This window comes from Vespula pensylvanica, chromosome 10 (genome assembly GCF_014466175.1).
Source record: "Vespula pensylvanica isolate Volc-1 chromosome 10, ASM1446617v1, whole genome shotgun sequence".
Lineage (NCBI taxonomy): Eukaryota > Metazoa > Arthropoda > Insecta > Hymenoptera > Vespidae > Vespula > Vespula pensylvanica.
The window spans coordinates 2,954,306-2,979,532 of record NC_057694.1 but is presented as its reverse complement, the minus strand read 5'-3'; the positions used below and the strand labels follow the sequence as shown (position 1 = coordinate 2,979,532).

Here is a 25,227-nt window from a genome sequence, read left to right as displayed (position 1 = left end):
GATAAAAATTGCAAATTTCAAAATGATATCAGATATTAATAACAAAAGGTAATTTATCTCAATTCTACATATTCATTAATAATGAATACGATTTAAAATATATTATTGAAAATTAAAAATATTTATATTTATATCCTTATTAATTAGTTAAAATATGTGTATATTTAATTTTTATAGATTGAAAACCGAAGCTCAACTGTTGAGTGTAATTAATAGATACGACACAGATATAGATGATAAACAATCAGAATATGAAGAACTCTGCGAAATATATGAATCAGATAAAATGGAAAAAAATTTGTTAAAAGTACATATATATTATATATGTTGTATCTGTTATATATAGATATAATTAATATTATTTATAAGATAATATATAATTTATATATATATATTATATATATTATAAATTTATTATATATGTTTTATATATTTAAAAATATAATATTAATGAATATATAATATATATTATAATATTATTATTTATATTATATATATAATCAAATAGTATATAAATTAATCATATTAACAAATTTAAAAACAAATTAATAAATATATATATATATATATATATATATATATATATATTCTTTATTACAGGCAGCAATACAATATCAAGAGGATACTTACGACTTATTTTTGAAAGATGATTATGATGAAACTTTGGAATATTATGCAGGTTAAATGAAATGTGTGAAATTATTTATTATTTGCTGCAGAAAAAGTATATGTCGAAAGTACTACTTACGAGCATTTAGCAACATTTTACTCTACATAGAAATAATAATAGAAACTTCTAAACGATATCTAGCAACATATCATTACAAACTATTAGTTATAAGAGAGAAAGAAACAGAGAATCGAAGGTGTCGTTTATAAAACATACAATAACATTTTTATTAGAATACGATTAAACAGGAACTTCTTATGTACTATGAAATTAAATTGCACGCTATAAATATGTTACGAAACAATAGTCAACATGTTGATACGTATGCATATGCATATAGATGTAAGTAAATTATAAGTTACTTAAGTGTTCATAATTGGAAGAATAAAAATTTTTTGAATATTTGTAGAAAATTTGAAAAAATAAGATTAAAAAATAAAATAATTTTCCTTTTTTTAATAAAAAAAAAAAAATATTTTTTTTTTAATATTCTACACTTATGGTAATATTATTTATTGTTTACTATATATAAGTATATATATAAAAAAAAGAATTAATATATTTATTATTATAAATATATATAAATATTAATATACATCTATAATACATTTATGTGTATGTATGTAAATAACTAATAAACAAATAAAATAAAAATGTATTAACATATATAAAATAAATATTAAAACAAATAATAAAAAATATAAACAGCTCTAAAAATTTATAAGATCGATTCTGCAATCGAAAAAAGTTCTGAAATCTTAGTTCTAAATGATATTAAGTGTTTTGAAATGAATAGCTCTGACAAATCAAAGAAAATGAAATAGTAATTATCATTTGATTGTACCAACGGGAGATATATAAAGCAGAATCGATCGTGCATATTTTAAATAGAAGATGCAACTTTGTTCTCGGAAGATATAGCGGAGATTGATATGTATCTATACTTTTTATATATAACAAATCGAACAATGAAATTGATTCTTTTAACGATGCTATTATTATTCGATCGTTACTTGGGAAGAACTTCATCTTTTTCTTTGCTAAAATATATTCTTTCTTCGAATGGAAATGAATTGAAGAAAGTAAGAAGCGAATCAGAACTTAATGGCGATGATACTGTCTTAGATTTCGTGAGTTTAGTATTATTTTTGTTCTTTTTTATCAAATATATTTTATCTCAATTATATTTTATAATAAAATAAGATAAAAAATATATATATAATTTAGTTTTTTGTTAAATAAAATTATTGAAATATTTTAACGCAACGTTATATTGACTTGATTCATAAATGTAAATGCATTATTTTATTGTAATAAACTGTTTGCTTAATAGTACTTATATTTATGTATTAATTCAATAATATACTTTACTACTTTATTTTTTATTAAATGATCATACACAGACATCTATAATCATTTTTTGCACTAAATTATTATTTACGTATTTCTTCATAACTCTTAAAACAAATACATATAAAATTATATCTGATTTCAGATTGGATTAGTTCAACGTTACGGATACCCAGCCGAAGAGCACAATGTTATTACAGACGATGGTTACATTTTGACAATCCATAGAATACCTAATAGTCCTTTATCAGATAAAAATGAAAAGAAGAGAGTAGTATTTATGCAACACGGTATGACAGCGTCATCCGATTCATGGGTACTACTTGAGCCTAAGAAAGATCTCCGTAAGTGATTAGATTAGATCTTAAATACGTACATATTTTATCTTAATAATGTGTTAAATAATAAATATAATAAATATTGTAATATAATTGTAATATATTATAATATAAATAATAATATAGATAAATATTATAATATTATAATAAAATTTTATAAGTAATAATAATTAATTAATTATTCATACTTACATACGTTTAGCTATTTTACTTGCTGATAATGGATATGACGTTTGGCTTGGAAATTTCCGAGGAAATACTTATTGCAGATCTCATGTCAATTTGACGACAGACAACCCAAAATTTTGGGAATTCAGGTAAAAACAAATATAAGCATTAGTCAATATTGTGTAAATAAAAATTTTGTAAATCTTAAAAAGGCCGTTTTAACTATTTGAAATATCTGTCTCGTCATTTCGAAGAAATAAAATGTTTAGTATACTTCTACCGAAGATCATCTTCTATATAAAGATTAAAAATTATCGACAACCTTTTTAACGAGTTTACGTAATTTCATTAATCAATCTAACAATAATAATTCTTTCTACGTAATAGAATTTTTTTTTATTATATTTTACTTTTCGTATATTCAGTATATATTTATATACATATATGTAATTATTTATTTTTAATTTTATTTTTATTTTTTTAATGATATATTTATATACATTTATGTAATGATTTTTGTTCAACAGCTACCACGATATTGGCTTACATGATACTCCTCAGTACATCGACTATGTTCTTAATTATACAGGATCGAAAAAATTATTTTATATAGGACATTCTATGGGTACATCGGTTTCCTACGTTATGTTGTCCATGAAACCGAGTTACAATGATAAAATGAGATTAGTTATAAGCTTAGCACCAGTTTCTTACTTTAAACACAAATTTCCACCAATTTTGCAACGTATCATGAAAGACGTTCCAAAACTAAAGGTAAATATTAATTATGTGTATTATATATTTTTTGAATATATAAAAATTATTTATATATATCTATAGATATGTATATGTTATTGTTTATATGAATAAAAAAACTTTTTCAGAGAATATTAGAAAAAGAAGGGATTTATGACATCTTACCACAATCAAAAATGATAAAATTATTAGGAACCAAACTCTGTAACGACAAATCGATTTTTCAATCAATATGTGCATCGATATTTTATCTAGTTTCAGGACGTGATACTGCACAAACAAATGCCGTAAGTTAATAATATACCTACATACACATACATATATTATATAACAATAATATAGATATTATAGATATTAAGTTTACATGTACATTTCACGATAACATAATATACATGAAATATCTCATTTACAGTCACTATTACCATACCTTATGAGTTATGTACCTGCTGGCGTATCGACTCAAAGTCTATTTCACTATTATCAAAATTATCTAACAGGTGCATTTTTTATTTTTCTTTCTATAATAATTGTTATTATTACTATTATGATACCTTTTTTGAATTTTACGGTGAATGAAATATATATGTATATATATATATATATATCTTATCGTATGTATTATAAGGTAATTTCGAAGCTTATGATTATGGGTACGAAGGTAATCTTATTCACTATGAAAAAGCAAAACCTCCGATTTATGACGTAAAGAAAATTGTTGCACCACTAGCATTATTTTATGGAATTAATGACGTATTAACGAATGAGGATGTAAGTTAAATTTGGTTATACTTCTTCAAAATAATTAGATAAATTATCTAAAAATATATTTATTTACCTATCTAATTTTTACGTAGGATGCAACTGAACTGAGCAAAAAATTACCTAATCTTGTCACTTGCGAAGCTGTACCGTACGAGTGTTTTTCTCATTTTGATTTTGTTGTGGCGAATGACGTGAAAACATTATTATACGATCGTCTGTTAAATTTAATGAAAGAGTTTTAACGATTTGCATTACATGAATATAATCAACGAAAACGATATATCATTTTCAATTCATTCAACAAATTAATATTTCTTGTTTTGTGTTGATATCATATTTTTCATTGCTAATATTATAATATATTTAACTTATAAATAAATAACATAAAAATATATATCAACATATTATGCTGATTGTAAATTAATTTATGATTACATACTAAAGATAATTGTAGCAGTTATAATATATTGTGCACTGTAATTAATTTGATGATCTTTTATTGCGTACGCACGTGTGTACTGTGTAAACCTAATTTTAATTTTTGCAACCTTTATATGTTGCATTATTTAACTCGTGTTTTAGATTAGATTCTTTCGAAACTAAACCTGTAAGTCGAATATAATTCGAATGTCCAATAATAATTAAGAAACTCATAATCGATTTGTTTTCTTTTGTGTATGTACGCACATAGACACATAGGCAGAAATATACAAATTTTTAAACTATTAACTATCGGGTCTTTTAAAATTACGTATCATTACATCCAAAATATAATGGCAGATAAAATTATTTCTTAATCAACGTCGATATCTATATATTAATAGAATGATATATATTCATTCGACTATAATGCGTCATTATTACTTTTAATTAAAGTGATTACGTGTATAGATATTTCATTATTATATTTTCTAGAGAATTTTCAAGATTATAACTATGGACATGAAAATAATATGAAACGATATAAATAAAAAATACCACTTGAATACGACTTAACAAAGTACCCCTCGTCTTAATATACGTAAAAAATGATATACGCATTTGCTCGAATTGTACAAAAGGCTACCAAATATTCCGATCTTTGAAGTTGTACCCCATAGATTTCATAACCACAATAAAATGTAAAAAAGTTATTGAACGATCGTATTATAGATTTATTGAAACAATATTCGCAATAAATAATAATTAACGTTTCGAAATTTCTTGTAAAATAAAGAGATTAATTATATGTCTCGTATCAAAAGAATACATTCAATGAATAGAAATGATTAAAAATACGATTTGATCAATGAACGAAACATAATGATTAAAATAAAAAAAAAATGTACTTACATGTGATTGTATCCAGGCGAAGTTTTACATCCGTCGATAAAGATGAAGAGGAAGAATTTTTAAATTCACACTCGTAAATTCACATCATTATAATTTATCACTACGGAATCCTCTTCTCTCGAATTAGCTCAAAGTGTAGTATAAATCTAATATGAAATATATAAAATGAGATTAATAAACTATAAATGATTAAATCAAGTTTATAAAAGATATATAACGAAAATGAGAAGCTAGTAAATGTGAATCGGAATTAACGAAGCACAGGAGCAGGTCTGAACACGTCTAGAAGACTGCTTATAGGAAGGAGAACTACGTAATGCCTTAGTAAGGACGATCTGAGAATGTTATGCCAAGGCCGAACTCTCCGATCGTCCTTTAATTATTTACATATACTTTTTCCAAATACTTTTCAAATTCTCCGAATCCGAGTACGTCGTATATACACACAGATGTGTTTTGTTTACCAAAATTCTCCGAAAAGTACAGACATGCACATACACATACATATACGTAAACATACCAATAATAAAATTTTATCACAGTCGACTACTTTTTGTTTTGCTATGGCTGCTTGTAGAAGGGAAGAAATTCGTAAGGAATATGTTTTCAATTGGAGAGGAGGGGGGAACTTTTAAACTATAGACACATGTATCGAGCAGTCGTGTGGAACAGTGCGTGTAGAGCGGTCACGTTAATATTATTCCTCGCGTATTACGTAGAATTTTCCCAATTCGTAGACTTCTTGAAAAGCTAAAAAATATTATATCGATATTAGTAAAGCAGAAAATTAATTACGTGCGTATATGGTGCATATATGCATATATGGTGCTCAGGACGTGTCAAATGTGTATGTTCCATAAGAGAGATATCTATGGTATGTATATATATGTATTTATCTGTATATATGTATGATTGTCTATGTATATGTATTTAAATCGAAACACAATCGGACGCGATCAATTAATGAAAAATTATTAATCGTTAATAGATGAGAAAATTATCGATATCGTTAAAATATAAGCAGAGAATTCGAAATAGAAAAAAGCGTTCCAAGACGCCGATTTTAATTTTGCGAATCTTTTAAATTAGACGATGCCGCCACTTGCCAACATTTGCACGAGAAAATCGCTTTTTCGGCGATCGAATACGACGACATATAAAATAAGGGTGTTAGAAAAAATATATTAATTAGCTGTAATTAACAGTACGAAACTTCTTTGCGATCAGTATTACTAATTTAAAATGATACAGTCATCAGTAGCAATGAGACTTAGTAGAGCATGCGCATGCGCGGTACACCATTTGTGCAATGGATCCCACGAAGTTTATAATTTTTCGATCTATTATACGAAAATCTGGAAACATTAAAAATATGATATACAAACTTACAAACTGTCTAAACGGATACTTTTTTAATCCAAACTATGAAAATTAATTACTACTGTTTGATACCTACGGAAATAAAGTTCAAAAATATGAAAAAAAAGTTGCAAGGAAAATGTTCATATTCGCACATACGATTTTTTTATACGAATATCTTTTATTCTCGATGATGTCACGACTCGTTAACAATGTCAATTGAAAATCATTTGTATGGAAGTCGATTGGTATATTGAAAGATACTCTATATTAAAAAATATAATGTAATTACCTGTAGTTAACCTGACGATAAAGCTTCGGTTTCGATATTAGCATACGTAAATTCGAAAAAGTATTGATTGGTTGCATCGAAAAGAGCGGGCACTTTAGATACACATACGTAATCTATTAATTTTTATTTATAATTAAAAAGTAATATTCCATATAAAACTCAAGAACCGTTGGAAGTTTTATTAATGAACTTAGGTATTTTTTTATTTCACTAACTAGCTTGTCATCACACATGCAACTTCTCTTTTTACAGCGTGAGTCAAGATTATATAACAATGAATATATAAAACAAATGAATATATAAAAAGAATTTCAAAATAAAATGGTAAATAAATTTTCTACCTTAAAAGTTATAGTGAATTATTAAATAAATATTTCCCCATTATTTCTATTTGATTAATAATTATCAAAATATTTTTTTTTGTTAAATACTTGTAACAATAAAAATTTGTAGATTAAAAATTTGAATATTTTTACTCATTTGGTAAAGTATATTATTCTTTAAAGCACAAATTAATATAATTTTGAAAAAAAATTTTAAATAAAATTCGCTTCATCTATTCCAATAAATTCTTTCCTCGAACTATAATACTCTGAGAAAGAATATGAGGCACTTGTATCTTAAAATGTAAAGGGATTATATACACACATACACTTAACATATAGATACAAAATATAAATACAAATAAAAGTTTTTGCATGATAATTTGTTTATCTCATAGATTGTATTTCTATTCTCCATAAAGTTCAAAAGTAGTATTAATAACAAATATTGATTATACTTCTGATTTTTTCTACTTTCTACTTTTGTTTTATATATAAGAATTATATGAATCAACCAATCAATTTGCACTAAAATTATTATCTGGTCATACTGTCTTAGGATTGGCTCTACGAGATTTTCAATTTCCTGGACGCATCAGGTATCTACCAATCCCGTTGCAATATGTAGATTAGGTGAGTCTGGTAGTAAAAGAATAGAAAAATGGAGTCGGATACATATACTCTTTAAAAATATACATATTTTTCCTTAATTTCATTTAAAATATAATCGTTTTTAAATAGAGGTTATCTTTTTGTTCTTTGTTTTTTAGTTTGTATCACACAAGCTTGAAATTAGATCTTTACTAGTGCCATCTATTAATACTTATGTTTGTAACAGTGAACTTCCAAGAGCACAATAATTGTAGATTTTTTTTTCGTTAATGATAAAGAAAAACATTTCTTTAAACTATTTTCTTATTAATATTGCTATATTTAAAAAAGAAATCGTAATAATTTGAATATTATCATTTGATATCATTATTTGTGATACTACAGTGTAGAAGAAATATCAAGAGATTTTAGAAGATCAAGTGTTTCTTATATAGAATAATATTCACTCACAAAATGTTGAAAGCTTTAGTACGTTATATATAACTATGATATTGCTTAAATATATTATTACCATTGTTATAAATATTTGTTATTTTTAGATAAGTTTCGGTCTTGGAGTCTATACTGGTTTATATCTAAGTCAGAATTATGAGGTATGATAATAACAAATAGTATAATTATCTAAAAAGTAATGATCAATACATTGACATAATGAGTTATACATTAAAATTATTAAAAAATATTTTATCCAACATATTGTAGATTCCAAAAATAGATGATCCAAGTCAGATACTAGTAAAATTAAAAGAATTTGCTGAAGATTATAGAAGGAAGTAAACTTTACATTAATATATTATATGTGATAAATATAACAATATGTAACATTCTTAACTTGTAATAATGTAGAAATATTTGTACACATAAACTTACTCTTTTATATTTCTTTTACTTCATGTTTTAATAAATTATTTATTTAGACTAATACATTATTTATTTAAATAAACATTTTACAATTACAATTTTGTATTTATTAATTAATAAATAGATACAATATTAAATATATATAAATCCTCCACCAGAATACTCTACTCTTGCTTGTGGTTCTACAAATGCCAGCCAATCTGATGCATGTGTTGGTAATAAACCCATTGACTGACATTTGTATAATGCTAAAGCAATGTTTGTTAACTGTCCAAAAAAGTATACAAATTTTTGGCCAAATGCATGTGTTCCTTCTATTACCTTAAATGCTAAAAATATATATATGACAATATCTTTATAAAATAATTATATAATTTCATATTACTTATTACTTACTTTGTTGAAGCGTGAACAATGCTTTGACGGGTCTAAGAATTAACATACCAACCATCATAATAGGAAATATAGAAATAGAATTACCAGCCATATACATTATAAATAAATTCATTGGAACTTGCTTAAGAGGTCCTAAGGCTAAATCCCAAGATTTTTTAATTATTAAATGGTTTGAATCTGTTTCTCTAAGATATTCCACACTCTGAAATAATGCTACTGTAGGAGTATAACCTGGAGGAGAAGGTATGTCTGTATTTTTCTCTTGTTTATTCCTATAAAAAAATATCAAAATATTCTATTATTTGATATTTATTATTAATGAAAAATTAAAATATATAGTAAAATATCTAATTATAATATAAAATAAATTCATTACTTTTGGAAATTATAATTTCAAATTTAAATTATAAAGATCATTACTATTTGTATTATCATATAGTTGATAATTATTATAAAAAAAAAATGAAAGAAATATGAGACTAAACTTATATAAAAATAGTAATATTTACATTTTTATGTACTTTGTATCATTATTTATAACGAAAATATGAATTGCAAAAGTAGGTTACATACTTGTGAGAAAAATCTAATGCCCATTTCAATTTTTTGAAGTTCTGTTTGGCAGTTGCCATTATTTCTTACTATTTTTGTCAAATGTATATATCTTTGTTAAAATAATGTACTAAATGTATAATTAAATAACCTATAATGATAAAACGTAAGCTTCAATTGATAAAAATAGTAATGTTATAGAACAACCATGGTATACGGATACATTGATTGGACAACTGATGCATTTTTACTAAAATACAATAACAGAATATAATATAAACTTTTTACGAATTCATTGAATTTATAAATAATATTTCATTATAAAACATCATGGTGCTACAGTATTTAATACAAATAAAAATAGAAATAAGGATACGATTGCTTATACCAACTCTCCATTGAATGCAAGGTCAGTTTCCATGAATTAAATTTCTCACGAATATTATACTAACATTACAAAATTCCAATTTTGCTTGTTTATATACGTAGTTGCTTATATGTACGTCAATATATAATAATATAATATATATAATAGATATAATAAATTATATCATTTTGAGAAAATAAAGGTTAAATATGTATTTATCTATTTAAGATTGATGTCATTAATTCACATATATGCTATTTTTCTTAGAAAAAATAATGAATCTCTATTTATAAATATACATATGTTTTATTTGATTACTTATAATCAGGTAACAAACTTAGATTTGTACAATTTGATCAACATTAATTAAGCATTATCATACGAATGTTAATATTATTATTAGCATTATCATTAATTTTTTTTTACGTTCATTGAACTTCATATCATCACAAAACGCTGTACAAGTCGTGAAAATTGCACGTACTATATAATTTCATATAAAATAAAAATGCTTATCTATAAATATTATCCTCGTTTTTTATATGTGTATATAACTTTACAATTACTGGGTAATAGTTGGATGCATGTGTGTGTAAGTTATACTAGTAAATTATCTATTATTCATCACTTTACTTTACTGTAACATTAAAAGTAACTGGTAAAATAAAAGAGTAGAAGAGGAAGAGTCAAAATATGAAAACGGATATACAGGAGATTGCCATGATATAATTATGGATTCATTAATAACACTAACTTCAAATGTTTAGTTGGAATATTTTGCATTATTTTATACAATTGTTCACACGATAAATCAGAGAGATCAAAAAATAAATCAGCCTTGATTAAGGCCAGGTCCATGTAATTCTATAAAACTTTCCAGGGAACGTGGTACATTACCACAATAAGATAAATTATATGTTTTTACAGCTTTTGCCGCCATACATTTTAGAGACAATTTTGTATGAGTACGTAGTACTATTTCAGCCACACCTGGAGAAAAATTATAAATATTCTCTAGTCACATATGTATATGTATGTATGCGTGTGTGTGTCTGTGTGTGTATAAACATCATTAGTCATTAAAATTATTGTTTATGTAATGTTACTTTGATAATAACATACCCGTTGCTACGGATTCATATGGAGTCTTCCCATTACTATTTACAGTATCTATATGAGCACCTGCCTCTATTAATTCCATAATTATCGAATAAAGTGTCATAAAATCACTATAACAATATAAATTAATTAGTCAATTTTTAAGACAATTGTACGATAAAAAAATGAATTCTTTTTCTTTCAAATGGATATATAATCATACCTAGTTGCTTTTTTATAACAAACAATAACATGAAGTGGGGTATTTCTTTCATCATCCATTGCATTAACATCAGCACCACAACGTACTAATAACTTTGCAGTAGCTGCACAGGGAAATCTATAAAATGTTATGTTTGAATTACTAAATAATTAATTAATCTGTGTAATTTTATATATATTAATACATAAAAAAAACTTACTTGCATACATCATTAGTATGAAAATCATCAACTGGGGTTTCAGAATTAACAGCAAGATGTAGAAGTGTTTGACCATCCCTCATTTTAACTTGTAATGCACATAACTTGTGTACCAAATAGTGGGCTTTAGAAACATCTGCTTCGTTGTAATTTTTTTCGTTTAATGTCATCAACTTTGTTAAAATTGTTAAAATATATAAAGTTGTTGTAATATTTGATTCTATCTCTTCCTAAATGGATAACTTCAGATGTACATAAGTACTTTAAATTGACATAGTGAAAAAAAATAAATTACTTTTGTTATACCTACAATATATTGGTCAATACCATCCATGGGATCCGGATTTTGCATTTTACTTTTATTACGTCCCAATTCTGTAACACATGCTTCTAATACGTTTATAACTTGAGAAAAATCAAGATCTACTCCAACATGAATCATTTGAGAGAAAACCTATAAATAATTCATAGATTTACATTTCTTATGTTATGCAGATTATTTTCAAGTATCTTTGTAAATTAATTCACCTGTGCAAATCGAAGAAGATCTTTCACTGCAGATATATTATTTAACTGTCTTAATTTTAAGGCATGAAGCCATAAATCAATACATCTGTCAAACCTTGCATTATCTGCAAAAACAGCACCTCTAAATATTATAGGATGTGGTAATTCTGGATTGTTGCATCCTAAAAAATATTTATTTATCATATTACATATATGTTACCTAGTATTAATCATATATTTATCATATATATATATATACTACCTAGTATTCTTTCCCGAATAGCAAGAGACTCCATATGAAGTGCATTGGGATTGTTTTTAATACTTTCTAATTTTTCTAATGTATCACATTCCTTCCAGTTTTCATATGCTTTCACTGTTTCACCTAATTCTTTATACACAATATCATTAGGATCACTATATCTATAATTATACAAATATATAATAAATTAAATTTAAAATAAAAAATAAACTAAACCGTTAGATTAAGAAGTTATATTTCATACCTTAATTTCATTGCTTTGTGCAAGTACATATATGCCAATGTTAAGTTGTACCAATCTTTATCATTTGCATAAGATGCTCCAAGTAATTCATAAGCATCAATTACTTCCCGTTTTGTTACCTCTGTACGAGCTGCCAAACATTCTACTACGGGTGTACGCGTTCGTTCAGCAGCTGCTATCAAAGGAGTCATACCACTCACATTTTTTGTTATTTTTGTACCATAACTTAATAATTCAGAAACTATTTGTGTATGACCACACTCTGCTGCAAAATATAATGCTGTTCCACCACAAAGAGCTTTTTCATTAGGATCTGCATTATTTTTCAAGAGAAAATTCACCTACAGCATAAATGAGTAATATATAATGTATTAATATTCATTAATTATTAAAACAGTTTAGATGATTCTTTGAAATATACTAACAACATCTAAATGTCCTTTATATGCTGCAATCATCAAACAGGTATTATTGAATTTATTAGATATATGTATGTTTGCACCATGGTCTATTAAATATTTAACAATATCCAACCGTCCATCGAAGCATGCAGCTCGAAGAGGAGTAGAATTAGTTTTGGTTGGATGATTTACATCTGCTCCAGCTTTAACAAGAGTTTTTACAACATTTAAATGACCTGCCCCTAAAAAATGAAATATTTAATAATTAATTTTAGTTAATATATTAGAATGTGTTAATATCTGTGTTAAGATTTTTTATTAATAAGAGATATTATTCGATAGAAAAAAAGGTGTAGTTATGCTCAAATACATTAATCAGGATTAAATTATTACCATACCTTCTTTAATATAATAACACTACTTCATCAATAGAACCTTTTAGCCAGCAGTTTCAATTTATTACTTACAAAAAGCCATTTGAGTGTTTTGAGGAAGTATCGTTTGCCATGTTTTCTCCATTTTTATCCTGAAACTGTACAGTAAGCTACACTGAATGAACATAAAAAAAGGACAATAAATAAAACATTTATAAAAAATGCCACGATTTGTCATATTAATTTGTTTCTGTTTATCAATATGTAAAAGAAAACTATACATACATACATATATTGTAATATTAATAATTTTAAATAAAATACTTAAAAATATCTATGAAAAATATAATCACAATATTATGCAAAATCATGTATATGTGGCATTAATTTATATTATTGTATTTATAACTATAAAATATATATAGTATACTGTACAATGTTTCAGTAAGAAATGGAAAAATCAGGGCTGCTATGTACTTGTTAAATTTTACTCAAATAATTTTTTCAAGTTATTTAAACAATTCACAACAGTTAATACAATAATAACATATTTTTCTTTATATTCTTGCATTGAAATATTTAGTTGATAATTGAAAAGAATTATTAAATTTTTTGTTATATATTGAATGATTAGTTCTAAAATATAAATTATAATATATTTACAAACTTGCTACAATCATTGAAACCTACAATAATATAAATAACAATTAATTAAAGTATGATACACAATATCTTACCTGCTGCACACCAAAGGGCAGTAGCTCCATCAATAACATATCCATCAAATTTGACAATTCCTTCTTGTTCCAGATCAGGTTTAAATTTATCAATCAACATCTTTACAACCCTGTCATGTCCATATCTTGCTGCAATTATTAAAGATGTACATCTTTGTCCATCTTCCAAAACTTTCTGTAAATATAGCATTAAGATATTCATAAAAGTTAATATTATATATATATGATCAGAATATATAGAACATATTTTATTAATAATTTTATTGTTTCATAAGTAAAAATATAGAATAAGTATCAGAATTTTTATAATATATTTTATAAACATTTATAGGCATTATATCGATAAAATATATGCATATATTTACCTGATTAATAAGATAATCAATATGTCCGGGTGGTTTATCACTAAGAAGACCATACAATACAATTGCCATTCCATCTCGTGCAGCGTAATAAACTCTTTTAATCAATGATGTTGAAACTTCTGTATCTTCTTGTGCAGTCTCAACAGCACCCATTTTCGTTAATCTATTTGAACTCATAAAATCTATTTTTTCAATTACGTAGTAAAAATATCACTCCAGTTTCTAACAACGTAGAGCCGTAACCTCAAAGCTCGTATGTTTGTTTCTGTTTATAAGAATCAACGCACAAGAAATACATGGATTAGTTCTACAGACAACTATTTTAAGAACCGTTACATACAAAAATATATCGATCCTAATGTTATAAAAATAGCGATGACTTGCACTTTTGCGATAGAGAATTGGTTTCTCTTAACAAAGACCTGATTTGTTGCTTATAAAATAATACACGTTAGTACTCATATTACACTGAACAATTAAAACCTCACGACAATATAAAGTTTATTCAATTATTAATAATTAATATTCTCATTGATATTTACTTTTTTCATGGGTTTATATTTGTAAGAAACTTGATTAAATAATGTTGGAATATTATTTTGGAGATTCCTTTTTAATATCCCCTTATCCAACTACTACACGCCACACAGCATGTATTGACGCAAGCTAGCTTTCTGTTTTTTTTTTATGTTTATGAAGTTACACGAGTAGATATAAATATGTTAATTCCTGTAATATTTGTTTTTTAATTTATTTATTGCATATTTGACATTGTGATGTTCATTTATAAATGTACTGTCTTAATTCATGTAGGTCTATTCAAACCTACAAGTGATGCGTATTTTAAAGAAAAAACATCGACATATACGTATGTATGTATGTGATTATATTCATATTTTTTTATTAAATACAACCTTTTCATTTTTTTTTTTTTTATTATATCTATTATTCTTTTTTATGTATAATTAAATAAAAAAAAAAAAAAATAGAATTTATGAAATTAAGATAGATAAAATATTGAGATATTATCACGATTAAGAGACAAATTAACAAATCAAAATTTATTACTGAATCGATTAAATAATAGTTCAAAAATCTGAAATTAGTTTTTTTAATTCTTCTTTCTATTAACATATATTACTACATGTGAAATAATTTGGATATAGGTGTGAGAGATTAAGATTATAAAATTTTTTATATTATATAAAAGTATATGAAAGTAAAGAAAATTGAATAATATTGTAACTTTAATAAATTTAATACAATCCATATGCTTTTAGAGCAAGAAAGGTATTAGTGATACAATCATGCTATAAAACTATTTAAGAATGTTTATTTTTGATATATCATGAAATTAGCATGTATAGTACACATATATTAAATCCATTAATAGTGCTGCGCAATTAATATGTATTGAATTACTATGTAATATAGCTATTTACCTATATTATGGAGGAGGATTCTATAAAAATCACAAATATATTTGACAATATAATTTACAATCCAACTTAATAAAGCACTGATATCGATATAGCACTTCAATATGAAATCAAGTATGTAGAACTAAGAATAATTTATGTCTAGTATAAATTTTGAAAAGAAAATTGCAATCATGTATACAATACTCCATTCTAGCAAGAATCTTATATTGTAGGAACACTTACGGCCAATAAATGTACATAATTACAAATTATGGACATATGTTATTACATATACCCATAATTACAATTAATTTGGTAAATAAGTCAATAATTAAAATTGACTGATAAAATTTTGACTATTTTGCTAGTCCAATTTTAATAAATTCTTTTATGGCCAAAGTAAAATTATTTGAAAATTTATTAATACATTACTGTGTAAAACGAAGAAAAAAATCATTACTTTTTTTTAAAAAAGAACATTTATAGAGAATTTGGTCAGAACATTTCGTTTCTTTATGAATGTCTATTAAATAAATATTTCATTTATTCATATTTTTTTCTTTTCTTTTCTTTTCTTTTTTTTTTTTAATAACATGTGCATTATAGTTATTGTAAGAGATTATACTAATACATAAAAAGTAAAATACAGCTGAACATATTACTTTGCATGATTATTAATTACTTATTATTTGAAACTGAAGATCTGATCATCAAGAATTAGAACTAAATGATAAACTATGATCGATCAAATTAATTTCTTTGTACATATTCTGATGTATGTGTAACATGTCATTTTAAAAATAGATAATTTCTTAGTGTGTTCTATTCATACAGCACATAAGAAATGATGATCATGTTAAATGCATCATCATATACTTGATATTTTAATTTATGATTAACAAGTCTATGAAAATGCATTTTAATAAGTTTAATACGTTAATGTTATACTACAGCGATAAATCTAGCTAGCTACCTGGCTCAAGAAATAACACAACTTGATTTTTCTTGTACATTTCCATCAGCCTTTTCAATTTCAATCAATAATGTGTGAAAAATATCAGCAACAGACTAAAAAATAGTAAATAAATTATAAGATACTTATAATTTATATTAAAGAATGCTTAAATAATTATTACATTAAGTAAAATACATTAAATACCTCATTTTGTTTTGCACTGGTTTCTAAGAATGCTGCATGCCAAGCATCTGCTAACTGTTTACCTTGTGCAGTTGTTATCATTCTGTCTACATACAAATCAGTTTTATTGCCAACCAGTACAATTGGAACACTAAAATTATTATGTTGTTGTTGTTATTATTATTATTATTATTATTAATAGCAAACCATTGTTATCATTACTTAATATATAAAAACATCAACATACTGGACTTTTCCTGTAATATCAAGTAGCTTTTCATAAATAATTTTTACAACTTCAAAACTTTTTGCACTAGTTATACTATACACCAAAACATAACCATGGATATCCATCGAATATTGAGTTGGAAATATGCTATATTCATCTTGACCTGCAGTATCCACTAGTTTAACCTCATAATCTTGGCTATTTACTCGTGTACTTTTGGTAAATGCTGTAACATACAAATATCTAATTTTTTATATAAGCAAAATATATACTACGTTAAACAAGAATATACCTCATATAAACAAGATAAGAACATCAAAATTTAATAATGTCACTTTGGATATCTAGTATAGAGATAAAGTGTAGAAATAAAATATATAAAAAAAAACACACGACACATGCATGCAACACAAACAATATATAAGGCAAATTAAAAATAAGACAAAGCATAATACAGATACTTCTTACTATTTTCTATCGTAGGGTCATATGAGTCCACAAATTGTCCCTCGACAAATTGTATGCTTAATGATGACTTTCCTGTAAGATCAATTGATCATGTTATTGTGAAGTTGTATTAATTTAGTAAATATTAAAAAATAAGATTTAAAATAATATAGTAGAAATTATCAAAATGATCTATATATTTATGTATAATTACATTGTACATTAATATAAATCAATTGTACATAATTGATTTTTTTTTTTAAAGAATATTCTCTTTCTTCCTCTTACCTACTGATCTATATCCCATAATAGCTATTTTCCTCTGTTTTGGTGGCATTCTTTAGCATTCATAAACAGAAAAATGTTATATATACTTCGTAAAAAAAAGTGCATACTCCAGTTAAAATCTGAAACCATAATATAAACTCTTTATGTAAAAGTATATGTATTTAGATTTGAGCCAAGGACACTAATTCTGCATAATCTCTTACTTTTAAATAAATCTAGAGATACTTAGTTCATTTTTTATATTTTCCTGCACTTTTGACCCAAGATTGATGAAATAAGCAATATAAAGTTGTTAAGTAAAATGACAAAGCAATTTCAGAAATATTAAATCTCTTCTCTATTTCATTTCTTTACCAATTATTTTTTTAATTCTTATATAATTTTTCAGTTATAATCATTAATACATGCGTCATAATAAAAACATAAATTTTGTTGAAATATTTTATCCTTGTAAAATTATAAAAACAAAAACTATTGTAAATTCCATATTAAAATGTCTTATAAATATTGGTTAATACATTTTCAATATTAAAGCAATTTAATAGAATATTACTTTTTTTATTTTCATGATTTCTATATCCTCATAAACATTATGTATGTATATACATATACATATATATATACATATATACACACATATACATATACACATATACACACATATATATTTATGAAATTAATAGACAAAAATATAAAATCTTTTTCATATGGGATAACAATGTGATAGAAATTAAACCTTGCGAATGCATGCGTGAAAACAATATCGATTTATTATTTTATTTGATGAAATAATTATTTCAAGGATAACATAAACATGAACGAACTGTGTATAAATTTGTCTATGTATTGAACATCGTTTATAAAAAAAACGTACTTAAGTTTTTAATATTCCCATACAACCTCCTATCTTCATAAATTTATGATGTGTACAGCTTATCCTATAATGACAAAAAAACTGCACATATTAAAGCACAAACACAATAACAATATTACTTTTCTTATTTAGTTTGCTACTACGCATAGTTTAATATACTACTCAACTCGAAAGAAAGATTGAATAAAGTAAGCTTTACACATGTCGACACGTTATAAACCTAAAGGCTTCCGCCATGTTTTTGATACGTTAAATTTGTATATAGATACCTAAACACCAATAAGAATGTAATGTTAAATATCCTTCTATTGGTAGTGCAATGATAATGGTGAAAACACAAGGCAAGAAAAGTAAGAGCCAATCACAAGTATCATATAACAAGGAAATTAAATTAAAAAATAAATAAATAAGTTTTATTCGTAATAGATTTAATTGTGCATAGGATTAATCGATAACGATAGAGAAAATGTTCAAACTTTACTTTTTTGTCTAAAATAAAAGAAAAAGAACGTTACTTTTATATTATTGCACATTTTGTAGAATAAATTATTTTATTCGAAAAAATTGAAAATTATTATATTTGGTAATTAATAGAGATATTTATTTTTATTAATTTAATATTGAAACATAAACATATATGCTCGGAATTTTAAATAACCTTAAATTGATGCAACATTATACATGAGTGTATATCGTATAATCATTCTACAGGATCGCTAAATAGATAATAAAGAAATTTGTTATACCGACTTTAGATAATTAATTATTTTTTTCATTAAATATTTGAAGAAATTTTTCTTTCGATATTTTTCTTTGCAAGGACTTATACAGACCTTAATGTTTAGTTAAAAACAGAAAGAAAAAATTTTGGAAACGCACTGATATATGCAGTCATTCGCCCGATAGTACCTGCATTATATAAGAAATTAATTTAGAATTCTATTATATATAGTCTATTTATATGTTGAAGTATGATTAACAATGTAAAATGTAAATACTTTGATATTTAGTTGAAATTAAATTCAAAAGATTTTCGAAATGTTTTGAAATATTTCATTTGTGCAGCCATTTGTTCGGTAATACTTGCATTTCATAAGATTTCGATATTGCAAATACTACCGATTCAGGTCTCACGGTGTGGAAGTTGCTGCATTTGGAGACCCAAGGGTTAACAGTGACTCTATTCTAAATTACGCGTTCCGAGGTGGAAACTTTCTGCTTCGGGAGCTTTAAGCTTCTTAGCCAACAGGAGGTGGGTGAGATCTCGCTTACAGAAAGCTCCACCGTCTGACACCATCAGCTTTAGACATCTCGAGACACGACTAGTCGTGTCTATATTTTGATATTTCAAAGATCAAAATGCAACCCTCGGTAAGAGTTAATCTCACGCGAACATCCACTCATATGCCGACCACCACGCGCGTGAGTGTTTTTTCTATCACTCGCGTACGGAAGAAAGAAGATATATCCTCTCTGAATATAAAGCGAATTTGAAGCTGAATATAAAGCTGAATATAAAGCAAAGAAATTCCATTAGATTTCGTATAAAAATCCCACAATGATCGATCTCTTGATGATCGGTCCCTCGATCATCTAATCTGAAACAAAAAAAGAGTAAAAGAAAAAAAGATAATACGAATTATATATAGAAAGATTCCATTAGTTTTCGCATAAAAATCTATGCTCCAATAAATGTAATTTCGAAATGTTCATAATTACTAACATATTCCGAAATTTATATTGAATTAATTTTTTTTAAAAGTTCACTTACTATTTAAGAAGTTCTGCGATAGCTTCAAAACACCGGTCTTCGATCTAGGTCGAAATTGAGAGTGGATGATTTATAGTTGGTTGAAAATGAGGTAGATCGAAATTGAAGGTGAATAATTGTTGACGTTACACCTAGCCAAGGATAGCAGGTGACATTTTAAATTTAAGAGAAAGAAAATTAAAATTATTTAAATGTTTAACATCTGTTCCAAGCTATGTTACTTTTACTAATGTCGACAAAAATATAAAAACTCTTATACATATGTAGTAAATCATTCATCTTAACTATATTTTCATATTAATCACTTTAATGTAATGTCATTTTTAATTCTATTACATAAATAACATGTTTATCGATATATATAGTTTATAAATACAAAATTTAATATTTGTGTCTATATGTGGGCGCGTATAAATGCGTATGTATATATATATATATATATATATATAAAACATGTTTTATATTTTATAAAACAGTTTTATCTATTTATATGTTAGTTACATACGCATGTTCAGGAGATACATGAAACATTAAAGGTTGAGAATCACTGGTTTAAATGATCAGTTAACGGTGACCGTGAAGGACACATCTATAATGGCGTGTAAAAAAGTTTATAAGCGAAACAACGGTTTATGTCCTTATAAGTATACTGTTTAAGTTCATTAAGCAATGACTAAATGAAACGTTTGATAGATATATCTTAGTCATAAACGTCGTTCTTTATTCTGTACGAGGAATTTATTTATTTCCATTCTCAAGTGCACTATCTCATTGGTCTTTCAAGAGATAATACAGTACACGAACGTCGGAAGTGAAAACAGTTGAAGTTTAAATGACATTACGTTTTCTTGTACGTTCTACAAAGTGAAAAATTAATTTTTGGTATACATCTAACGTTTATTTATTTTAATGCAGGTATGATATTAAATAATTCAGTACAAATATTGCCTTTGATATATCATGTAACATATGTAATATTTATCATCATAAATTCATAAATGTGAATAACATTTGTATACAAAGTATAATACAAAATTTTTTCCTTTCCGTACTTTTCCTTTTCCTTTCCTCTTCTGTTTTACTACTCTTACTACCTAATCTAACTAATCGTCTAATTTCCTTTTATATATATATATATATATGTGTATATATGGTTGAGAAACTTTAGTATTGATACAGTGCAGTATATATGTATATATTCATATTCCTACTTATATCTCTCATTGGCTTATCTTATCTATCACATTTGAAATAATTGTATTTTCTTAATATATAGATTCACATACACACAATGCGTATGAAATTAAAATTTTGTGATTACAACAAAGCATCCGCCATTAATGGATTATTGAAACGTCGCATAAAAACTATACCATATTCGATCGAAACAAACGATAATATAGAAACTGTTCGTTCTTATGACGATATACCTGGACCAAAACCAATATGGTTGATAGGCAATACTTTTAGATTTATACCCTTTATCGGTATGACATATTTAAATATGTAGACATCTTATTATTATTAAAAAAAAAAAAAAAAAAAAAAAAAAAAAAAAAAAAAAAAAACTTTTTAATTGTTGATTATTCTACAACAATACTTTTTAATATAGGCGAATTTGGAAATAAAACGTTTGTAACACAATTAAAAATGCTTCGTGATCAATATGGAGATATAGTTAGGATGGATGGTTTGCCAAATAAACGTAAAACCGTTTTTATATTTTCTTCAACATTAATTGAAAAGGTATATCGTACAGAAGGTCCATGGCCGCAAAGAATTGCTATGGAATCGTTGCATTATTATCGCAAAAGTAGAGATTGGATTTATAAAGGAAAATATGGCTTAACAACGAGGTCAGCATAAAATTAATTTATTTATTATAAGAGAATAAAATATTAATCAAGAAAATAAAAAAATATACTTTATTTGAAAATTAATGTTAATTTAGTCAAGGTAAAGACTGGTATGATTTTCGGACAAAAGTTAATCAACACATGATGCAGCCACGTGTTATTAATCCACATATTGGACAAATGACTGAAATTGCTATAGAATTTATACAAAAAATACGAGAAGAATTAAGAAATCCTATTACATTAGAATTACCTACTTCGTTTAACAACGAAATGAATAAATGGGCTCTAGAATGTAAATTTTTTATTATATCTATAAATATTATTATAAACTAGTATAAAAAATAAATAGTACGGAAATATTTTAAAGTTATTGACATATTAATATTTTCATTTTAGCAATATGTGCAATCGCATTAAATCATCGATTGGGCTGTTTAAAATCTAATATAGCTGAAGATTCTGAACCTCAGAAAATGATCGATAGCATACATAACATGTTCGATCTTATGTTTCGTTTAGAACTAATGCCGTCCTTGTGGAGAGTATATAATACGCGTACTTTAAAAAAGTTTTTCAATGTTCTAGATATTCTTAATGGGTAATCTCATTTATATTCATATGTAAATATAATAGTAAATAAAATAAGATATTTTTGTTATCTAAATTAATTCGATACGTTTTTTCTTGCAGTATAGCAATTAAATATATTCATCAGGCGAAAGAAAAACTACGTAATGAAACGACATCCAATACGCGTGAACGAAGCGTATTAGATAAACTTTTGTTTATTGATGAGCAAACTGCTTGTGTAATGGCACTAGATATGTTAACTGCTGGCGTTGATACGGTGAATAACAATAAATCTGTTTATTATATAATCATATAAAATATTTATATAAAATAATCTAATCTACTTTTCAGACAAGTAATACATGCGGAATGTTACTATATCATTTAGCAATGAATCCACGAGCTCAGGAAAAATTGCACGAAGAAATCAAGTTAGCATTACCTGATAAAGAATTGCCAGTTACGGTAGAAACTATGAAAAAGATACCATATTTAAAAGCATGTCTTAAAGAATCTCTTAGAATATCACCGATTGCCATAGGTACTCTTAGAACAATACGAAATGATGTTGTTATAGGTGGATATAATATACCAAAAAATGTAAGACAATTGATGATTGAATTTTAGAGAGAAAAAGAGAGAGAGAGAGATTTATAAAAATTCAAAATACATTTACTAGTAATATATATATATATATATATATATATATATATATTACTAATAAATGTACTTACATACACACACACAAATTTATTTCTGTTCTTTTTTCAGTGTGATATTATATTAGGACATTCGTTATTGGCAATAGATCCTAGAGAATTCGAAAATCCGAATGAGTTTATACCGGAAAGATGGATACGAGGAGAAAAAGAATTTCCATCGGCAAAAGACGCTCATCCATTTTCTTACATGCCATTTGGTTTTGGAGCTCGCACTTGTATCGGTAGACGATTTGCTGAGTTTGAAATTGAAATTTTAGTGTTAAAGGTTTGTTGCTGATTATTTAATTATAATACATAATATACGCATATATTAATTACTTGACATATATAGGTATATATTGTGAAATTTTATAATTTAATGTTTTATTTAGTTACTACAAAATTTCCGGATCGAATGGCATCATTCACCTTTAAAGTTACACAATCGTTTAATCAATACTATCGCGTCTCCATTACAATTTAAATTAATAGACTTGTAATTGAAAAGATAAAAAGTAATTACGTGAAGTGCGTAAGGTCTAGAAGATGGACATTGATAATGACGCGATAGAAAAAAAAATGACGCAAAAAAATAGTGGTAAAGTCAATATTTAATTTAGTTAAGAAGTAAACTTTTTAGATTATGATTGTATGATGAAACAATAAAGCTTAAATAATAATAATAATAATAATAATAATAATAATAATAATGATGATGATGATGATGATGATGATGATGATGATGATGATGATAATGATAATGATAATAATAAATAATAATAATAATAAAGCATTATTGCCAAAAACATTTACAAGTACATTTATATTTTTATTATAAAGATTATAATAAAATATACTGACTTATAAATGAAAATTAAATAAAAAAAATAAGAAACCGCTAGGTCCCACCGAGATTTGAACTCGGATCGCTGGATTCAGAGTCCAGAGTGCTAACCATTACACCATGGGACCTTGTATAAATAGTGATAAATTTAACCCTTTTAGGAAAAATAATATATTTTATATATAAAAATAAATTATTAAATATTAATTTTTTGTGTATGTTGTTCGTATATAAACTTTATTTCACTTTCGTTATTATTTTGTATTATCATTTTATGTTTTGATTGTAATTTTATTAAAATCATGCATTGTTATCTGTAAGATTTTTTTATTTTCCTATATAAATTTTATCGAATTTTTTTTCTTTTTGCAAATTATTAATGAACTATAATTTTCATATTCATCTAATTTATATAGAATAATTTCTGGTTCTACATTATAGATATTTTTATTTACATTTATTATGAGATAATATTATATAACAATACAGATTTAATAATATCTACTCACACATACATACAGCATTTCAAAATAATCA

The 25,227-nt window shown here is 25.3% G+C and overlaps 5 protein-coding genes, 1 long non-coding RNA gene and 1 other non-coding gene across 11 annotated transcripts; 3 read left to right on the top strand and 4 right to left on the bottom strand.

The window, feature by feature from the left end:
* Positions 1 to 1,573: 1,573 nt before the first annotated feature.
* On the top strand, positions 1,574 to 4,380 carry LOC122632232 (lipase 3-like). Its single transcript, XM_043818808.1, has 8 exons — positions 1,574 to 1,800; positions 2,166 to 2,364; positions 2,561 to 2,675; positions 3,054 to 3,300; positions 3,411 to 3,569; positions 3,695 to 3,779; positions 3,908 to 4,050; positions 4,137 to 4,380. The coding sequence occupies exons 1-8, from the start codon at positions 1,603 to 1,605 to the stop codon at positions 4,284 to 4,286; spliced, it is 1,296 nt and encodes a 431-aa protein (XP_043674743.1). The 5' UTR covers positions 1,574 to 1,602; the 3' UTR covers positions 4,287 to 4,380.
* Positions 4,381 to 8,170: 3,790 nt separating this feature from the next.
* Positions 8,171 to 8,850, top strand: LOC122632234. The gene is made up of 3 exons (XR_006327841.1): positions 8,171 to 8,430; positions 8,502 to 8,555; positions 8,665 to 8,850. It is a non-coding gene; the product is annotated as an uncharacterized LOC122632234 (long non-coding RNA).
* Positions 8,851 to 8,874: 24 nt separating this feature from the next.
* Positions 8,875 to 9,993, bottom strand: LOC122632233 (ER membrane protein complex subunit 4). The gene is made up of 3 exons (XM_043818809.1): positions 9,793 to 9,993; positions 9,220 to 9,491; positions 8,875 to 9,152 (listed from the first exon to the last, which is right to left on the bottom strand). Exons 1-3 carry the CDS (start codon positions 9,849 to 9,851, stop codon positions 8,956 to 8,958), a joined length of 528 nt encoding a protein of 175 aa, XP_043674744.1. The 5' UTR covers positions 9,852 to 9,993; the 3' UTR covers positions 8,875 to 8,955.
* A 907-nt stretch (positions 9,994 to 10,900) lies between these two features.
* Positions 10,901 to 15,399, bottom strand: LOC122632230 (protein fem-1 homolog B-like). Of its 2 annotated transcripts, none has more exons than XM_043818805.1 (11): positions 14,549 to 15,399; positions 14,184 to 14,358; positions 13,097 to 13,314; positions 12,672 to 13,012; positions 12,428 to 12,588; positions 12,187 to 12,347; positions 11,969 to 12,112; positions 11,659 to 11,831; positions 11,460 to 11,576; positions 11,261 to 11,367; positions 10,901 to 11,128 (listed from the first exon to the last, which is right to left on the bottom strand). In XM_043818805.1, the coding sequence occupies exons 1-11, from the start codon at positions 14,723 to 14,725 to the stop codon at positions 10,971 to 10,973; spliced, it is 1,932 nt and encodes a 643-aa protein (XP_043674740.1). In that variant the 5' UTR covers positions 14,726 to 15,399; the 3' UTR covers positions 10,901 to 10,970. The 2 variants fall into 2 exon arrangements, with proteins under 2 accessions (XP_043674740.1, XP_043674739.1); XM_043818804.1 differs by having other exon boundaries at positions 11,659 to 11,888; positions 14,549 to 15,272.
* A 460-nt stretch (positions 15,400 to 15,859) lies between these two features.
* On the bottom strand, positions 15,860 to 19,185 carry LOC122632427 (GTP-binding protein Rheb homolog). 4 transcript variants are annotated; one of them, XM_043819182.1, is made up of 6 exons: positions 18,946 to 19,185; positions 18,072 to 18,121; positions 17,805 to 17,876; positions 17,355 to 17,562; positions 17,129 to 17,258; positions 15,860 to 17,037 (listed from the first exon to the last, which is right to left on the bottom strand). In XM_043819182.1, the coding sequence occupies exons 2-6, from the start codon at positions 18,118 to 18,120 to the stop codon at positions 16,948 to 16,950; spliced, it is 549 nt and encodes a 182-aa protein (XP_043675117.1). In that variant the 5' UTR covers position 18,121; positions 18,946 to 19,185; the 3' UTR covers positions 15,860 to 16,947. The 4 variants fall into 4 exon arrangements, with proteins under 4 accessions (XP_043675117.1, XP_043675118.1, XP_043675115.1 ...); XM_043819183.1 differs by having other exon boundaries at positions 18,972 to 19,185; XM_043819180.1 differs by having other exon boundaries at positions 18,072 to 18,190; positions 18,946 to 19,184.
* A 2,057-nt stretch (positions 19,186 to 21,242) lies between these two features.
* On the top strand, positions 21,243 to 24,478 carry LOC122632236 (probable cytochrome P450 12b2, mitochondrial). Its single transcript, XM_043818812.1, has 9 exons — positions 21,243 to 21,631; positions 21,993 to 22,203; positions 22,329 to 22,572; positions 22,668 to 22,867; positions 22,972 to 23,173; positions 23,266 to 23,422; positions 23,497 to 23,745; positions 23,917 to 24,132; positions 24,239 to 24,478. The coding sequence occupies exons 1-9, from the start codon at positions 21,626 to 21,628 to the stop codon at positions 24,344 to 24,346; spliced, it is 1,593 nt and encodes a 530-aa protein (XP_043674747.1). The 5' UTR covers positions 21,243 to 21,625; the 3' UTR covers positions 24,347 to 24,478.
* A 268-nt stretch (positions 24,479 to 24,746) lies between these two features.
* Trnaq-cug lies at positions 24,747 to 24,818 on the bottom strand. The gene has a single exon. It is a non-coding gene; the product is annotated as a tRNA-Gln (tRNA).
* Positions 24,819 to 25,227: the final 409 nt, after the last annotated feature.

What these genes read in the sequence shown, in the direction of transcription:
- LOC122632230 (XM_043818804.1), bottom strand. Translation starts at nt 14,725, where the DNA reads ATGAGTTCAAATAGATTAACGAAAATGGGTGCTGTTGAGACTGCACAA. An exon ending in CATACTAATGATGTATGCAA is followed by an intron (nt 11,577 to 11,658) that starts GTAAGTTTTTTT and finishes AACATTTTATAG; the next exon opens with ATTTCCCTGTGCAGCTACTG. An exon ending in ATATGAATCCGTAGCAACGG is followed by an intron (nt 11,129 to 11,260) that starts GTATGTTATTAT and finishes ATTTTTCTCCAG; the next exon opens with GTGTGGCTGAAATAGTACTA.
- LOC122632427 (XM_043819182.1), bottom strand. Translation starts at nt 18,120, where the DNA reads ATGCCACCAAAACAGAGGAAAATAGCTATTATGGGATATAGATCAGTA. An exon ending in TATGGGATATAGATCAGTAG is followed by an intron (nt 17,877 to 18,071) that starts GTAAGAGGAAGA and finishes TTGATCTTACAG; the next exon opens with GAAAGTCATCATTAAGCATA. An exon ending in TGACCCTACGATAGAAAATA is followed by an intron (nt 17,563 to 17,804) that starts GTAAGAAGTATC and finishes TGTATGTTACAG; the next exon opens with CATTTACCAAAAGTACACGA.
- LOC122632236 (XM_043818812.1), top strand. An exon ending in TAACTGCTGGCGTTGATACG is followed by an intron (nt 23,423 to 23,496) that starts GTGAATAACAAT and finishes TCTACTTTTCAG; the next exon opens with ACAAGTAATACATGCGGAAT. An exon ending in GATATAATATACCAAAAAAT is followed by an intron (nt 23,746 to 23,916) that starts GTAAGACAATTG and finishes TTCTTTTTTCAG; the next exon opens with TGTGATATTATATTAGGACA.
- LOC122632233 (XM_043818809.1), bottom strand. Translation starts at nt 9,851, where the DNA reads ATGGCAACTGCCAAACAGAACTTCAAAAAATTGAAATGGGCATTAGAT. An exon ending in GCATTAGATTTTTCTCACAA is followed by an intron (nt 9,492 to 9,792) that starts GTATGTAACCTA and finishes ATTTTTTTATAG; the next exon opens with GAATAAACAAGAGAAAAATA. An exon ending in ATTGTTCACGCTTCAACAAA is followed by an intron (nt 9,153 to 9,219) that starts GTAAGTAATAAG and finishes ATATATTTTTAG; the next exon opens with CATTTAAGGTAATAGAAGGA.
- LOC122632232 (XM_043818808.1), top strand. Translation starts at nt 1,603, where the DNA reads ATGTATCTATACTTTTTATATATAACAAATCGAACAATGAAATTGATT. An exon ending in TGAGCCTAAGAAAGATCTCC is followed by an intron (nt 2,365 to 2,560) that starts GTAAGTGATTAG and finishes ACATACGTTTAG; the next exon opens with CTATTTTACTTGCTGATAAT. An exon ending in ATACTGCACAAACAAATGCC is followed by an intron (nt 3,570 to 3,694) that starts GTAAGTTAATAA and finishes TCTCATTTACAG; the next exon opens with TCACTATTACCATACCTTAT.